We start from the raw sequence: 4,827 nt of genomic DNA, 5'->3' as shown, positions 1-4,827 counted from the left end.
CAATATGAAACACTATACTAGACTCAAAGAATGCAAAACTAAACTTTAAAACACTAAGGGCCCGTTTGTTTGATAGGATTAAGGAGGACTGGACTGGACTGGACTATAGTCCCTTGTTTGGTCTGCTGCAGGATTTGGTTTAATGAGATTAGGTGGGATTCGCTCGGATTAAACACCTCCTTAGGAGGTCTTATCCAGGATCCCCAAAATTGGGCGGATTCGTAAGCCCAGAGAAAATCGCGAGGGTGACTTCCTGCTCGTCCTCCTTGCCGTCGCTCATCGTCGTCTTCCCTCATCGTCGTCTTGCCCTCGCTCATCGTCGTCTTCCTCACCCTCATCTCTGCATCTTCCTCATCTGCATCTGCTCGCCCTCATCTGCTCTGAGTTGTCTGGTAAACTTCGAATCTTCGATTTATTTCGTCATTTGTTTTGCAGATCGTGATATTACTGAGCTTTATTTGATTTTGTTGTTTTGGGTTTGAGAAATTTTGAATCCTAGACCTCTGCACTTGAACAAATTAGGGTTTTGATTTTTAGGTCAAATTGAGATTGATTAGAGCATCTGAACTTCACTAAAATTCACTGTCAATCTGCAACCTTGGTAGAAGTAGCCTGCTTAGCATGTTGGGTATGTTGATTATGATGTTGTTAGGATTCGGAAGTACATTGGCTTTTGTGGGTTTTATTTGGCTTAAGAAATGGTTATCGGCTTGGTAAATGGTTATCTGCAACCTTGGTAAATGGTTGTCGGCTTAAGAAATCATATGTGGGTTTTATTTGGATTAAATCCTATTTTAGGAGTTTGCTGCTGCAAAAGCAGATGTAAGTGAGATGAAACATGAAATTGGGTTTGGCAGTTGAGAATTGAGCTGAGAAAATGGGGTAGTGTTTCACTTTATCATCCTTTTGTGTTCAATCTGATGTTGTTAGGATTCGGAAGTACATTGGCTTTTGTGTTTTGGTAGTTATAATGCTTTGATTTGTTCGCTTTAATTTTGGATTTCCATATGAATGTTCATCTGTTGAATGCAAATTATGTTACTTTTGGTAAATGGTTATCGGCTTAAGAAATCAAAGTGGCTTAAGGATCAACTTTGTTGTTATAAAATTGCCTTTGCTAGATAACTCGTGTATACAACTTACAAGTACTCCTATATTAATTTGTTTAGTGAATATGATAAATTGTTGTATATTTACCAAAACCAGCAAAAAATGCCCAATTAGATTCAAAGAAATCCAGCCTTTTTTCAAGACGAACTTCAGAAAAATTCCATTTGTACCTAAAAGAGTTCAAAAGGAGCATTAGCACACACTTATCTAGGAAATTAGATTAAGCCAAAAAGGTATATGCACCACGTACTCGAAACAGTAATAGGCATACATCCAGGACAGAAGCAGAAAATTTACTGCCTTCCCCACATATGGTATATATCCAGTCACATATACCTGCAGAAGCCATCGATTCTGTCATCCAAAAAGTGGCACATAAGCCATGGAGCATATTGCAATTTGAATATAAACTCCTCTCTCTCTATCGTTCTCTAAGTCTAATAAGTATGAAAACTAAATCTTGTTCCTCCCTTTATGAATCCATACACCCAAATAAATAAAGAATAAAAGATATTTATACCTCTAGGAAGAAACAGGTCAAAAGAAGTACTGAATACACCTGCTCTCCTATACCAATCATGACCCTGCAGATTAAACAGATGCATACACAACTCATGAGATACATAAATATCTATTCAACAAGAAATGTCTGAAATAATAAATATATAAAACAATAACAATAATAAAAACCTTAAGCTCTATTTAAGAATAAGTTAATTACCCTTCTACGCCAGCAGGTCTTTCCAAACCAACATCATTTTGTCTGACAGGATTAAGGACTGAATTCTTTTTTGTTTTCAATTTTCCTTTGATGGGTTTTTCGAAAAAGGCATGTTACAGTTGAGAATTTGGTTTTATTCTTTTTTTATGAGTGTTTAATTCAAAGTCGCACAGAAGTGAGGCTGCACAAATTTGGATTTTTTAGCCCTTTTCTTTTACATTCAATTGATTGTATGAATTTTAGGTGGGTGTTGGAGGTTTTCTGTGCAGCTGCCAAGTTTCTCTTCTTGGGTTTTCTGGATTTGGGGTTTTGGTGCTTTAATGACACTTTAAGAGGCATTAGCATCTTGGGGTTGTAAAAGTTGAGATTTTGTAGATCTGAGGAGTAATGGTAGTTGCGTTTCTCTTTTAATGTAAAAGATTACTGCTTTTTCACAAGTTTAGGTGTTTGGTTAAGTTTAGATCTTTGATTGTGTCACTGGGACTTGTTGAGTTGGGAGATGTAGAATTCTGCTTGTTTTTTACAAAATGGGGCATTCAGCAGCAGAATGGGAACATAGGGCAGCCATTGAGATTACAAAAGATAGGAATGGGGTAGAACAGGTGGTGCTTCAGAACCAACAAGGGGCTTCAGCACGGGTGAGATTCGAGAATCTCTTCTTTTCACCATTGATTAAGTTTCCGAAGGCTATGAATTTAGAGTTTGTCCTCAAATTGTTAGTTCATATACCATGTTGATTTCTGTATTAGTAGGGTTCTTAATGATTTCTCTTCTGATAATATAGGTTAGCTTACATGGAGGACATGTCACTTCGTGGAGGAATAAGCACGGCGAAGAACTCCTGTTCACTAGTAGCAAGGTATAACTTTCCACTTCCTATTGTATATATTTTCCATCCATTTGTTTATTTTCTACAATTTTGTGGCTGTTATAGTTGAGAGCATTTGATTTCGTCTTTTATCGTGGCATGGATGTTATTCTATGTTTTATAAACGTTGTTTGTCTAATTATTCAGACAAGTAATCACAAGATATGTGTGGAACCAGCTTTCAAGGGTTATATCATTTTCCAGGTCAAACTGAAGTTTTCAATTCATATGACTTGGTTGAATGGTGAAGAACTAATATTCTCCGTATAATGGATACTGGACGTAGAAGTAAAACTGGGTTGACTGAGTACTCTGCTTTAGGATAGTCTAATTTGTGCTAGTTCATAGTTTATAACGAGTTTGAATCAGATTTCCGGTTGGATCAGAACTTCGACTGCATTTTATGTTTTATGCAATGTTATGTCCTCATACATAACACAGGAGACTTTGCTGCCGATATTTGGCATAATGCAGTCACCATTACACGAGTAGTTTAATACAGATCTTACCTACTTGAGATATGGATAATAGATTCTTTTTAACATGCGTTCCATCAATCATAGACAATCTCCAAGCCCCCAAAAGCGATGCGAGGAGGAATTGTCATTTGTTTCCCACAGGTATTATCAATTATTCCTGTATAAACAATCCTTTTAAAATGATATAAAAACTGAAAACTCCAACTAATGCTATTACTTAATCCTTTTTTGAAGTTTGGGAACTGTGGATTGCTAGAACAACATGGTTTTGCGAGGAACAAGGTGTGGGCAATTGATGATAATCCTGAAATGCATCAACCAAACGATTCCAATGGAAAATCCTTCATTGATCTACTGCTTAAACCATCTGAAAATGACCTGAAGTGTTGGCCCCATAGGTATGGAGATCTACTAGGATTTTGTAAAGTATGGAGATCTACTTTGGAATGCTATACTATAGTTAACTGGCATTTTGTAAAATATCTTGGATGAAAATTTAGTGAATGATGTATTTGTCGGACTAAGAAATCCTTGGATCAAGTTATGTTGATATAAGTATTTGATGGCTAATGACGTTTAATGTGTGATAAGAAGACAAATTAAATCAACTTTTAAGGGCAAGTTGTGGATTGATTACAAGAACAATTCAAGAGATTAAACTCAGGGCAATGTGCCCAAATATTTGTAGTAATTTGTAAGATTGTTACTCCCATTTCAATTTCAATGCTGCTACACCTATGCCAACCCCAATTCCAATTCCAAACCCTCCAATTTTTAGGGCGTTGGACACATGTATTGGAGCTATTAAAATAGAACAATAATGTAATCCTAGTATAAGCAAACACAAATATGGTGAATAATCCTGTTTTCATTATCCTGCTTTTTAATCCAACATTGCACCAAACGCTTCACTAAGTTAGTCCAGCTTAGTCTAGTCTAAGCCAGTCCAACTTAGTCCCTGCAACTAGTCCAGTCCGAGACAGTCCGGTGCAACAAACGCACCCTAAAACAAACCAAAAGACTCAAACATCACCCAAAACACTCAAAACTGCCTTAAAATCACTTTCTGGGCAGTTTTGAGCACTTTGGTGAATTTGGACGAATTTGGGAAACAAAATGAAACAAAACACTTATAAACACATGGTTAATGTAATTCTAACTAAACTAACACTTTAAAATAAATGGGGGATTGGTTTTGACGAATTTAAACTAAAAGAACAGATTGTAAGTAAAAACAGATAGTAAAGATGAATGTGATGAAAATATGGATGGAAGGCTAGCTAAGGGGTTCATCTCCATACATGTTATACTTGCATAATAAAACGATTTCCAATTGCATTTCAATAAATCATTAATTCTCAACACCCCAAGTTAACCGTGATGCACTAATTAACCTTCAAATCTTCCTAACGTTATTGAATTGGATGATTGCATACGACAACCCAAAACATTCCCCACAAGTCCCCTACATGATTGCATAATAGAGATACAAGCAAGAATCATTACGCTCTATGAAAATTATAAGTGTTGACGGGGCATTCGTTACTATGATTGCATGAAACTTATGCCAAGAATTCGTTTAACGCGATTGTTTATAAGCAACCTCCACTACTTGTGAATATAAGTTCGTAAATATTAGGTGAAACTCA

At 36.3% G+C, this 4,827-nt stretch overlaps 1 protein-coding gene and 1 long non-coding RNA gene across 2 annotated transcripts; one reads left to right on the top strand and one right to left on the bottom strand.

Moving 5' to 3' along the window:
* Positions 1–1,196: 1,196 nt before the first annotated feature.
* Positions 1,197–1,879, bottom strand: LOC137744188 (uncharacterized). Its single transcript, XR_011069601.1, has 4 exons — positions 1,832–1,879; positions 1,631–1,694; positions 1,361–1,446; positions 1,197–1,280 (listed from the first exon to the last, which is right to left on the bottom strand). It is a non-coding gene; the product is annotated as an uncharacterized lncRNA (long non-coding RNA).
* Positions 1,880–1,895: 16 nt separating this feature from the next.
* On the top strand, positions 1,896–3,670 carry LOC137744463 (putative glucose-6-phosphate 1-epimerase). The gene is made up of 4 exons (XM_068484269.1): positions 1,896–2,469; positions 2,616–2,690; positions 3,263–3,319; positions 3,413–3,670. Exons 1-4 carry the CDS (start codon positions 2,359–2,361, stop codon positions 3,668–3,670), a joined length of 501 nt encoding a protein of 166 aa, XP_068340370.1. The 5' UTR covers positions 1,896–2,358.
* Positions 3,671–4,827: the final 1,157 nt, after the last annotated feature.

Source organism: Pyrus communis, chromosome 9, assembly GCF_963583255.1.
Source record: "Pyrus communis chromosome 9, drPyrComm1.1, whole genome shotgun sequence".
Classification (NCBI taxonomy): domain Eukaryota; kingdom Viridiplantae; phylum Streptophyta; class Magnoliopsida; order Rosales; family Rosaceae; genus Pyrus; species Pyrus communis.
The sequence above is the reverse complement of the archived record's forward strand: the minus strand, read 5'-3'. Positions and strand labels throughout refer to the sequence as shown.

Bases quoted from the DNA above. Each gene is read 5' to 3' on its own strand.
- LOC137744463 (XM_068484269.1), top strand. From the start codon at position 2,359: ATGGGGCATTCAGCAGCAGAATGGGAACATAGGGCAGCCATTGAGATT. The intron at 2,691-3,262 runs GTATAACTTTCC...CATCAATCATAG, and splicing joins TCCTGTTCACTAGTAGCAAG to ACAATCTCCAAGCCCCCAAA. The intron at 3,320-3,412 runs GTATTATCAATT...CCTTTTTTGAAG, and splicing joins TTGTCATTTGTTTCCCACAG to TTTGGGAACTGTGGATTGCT.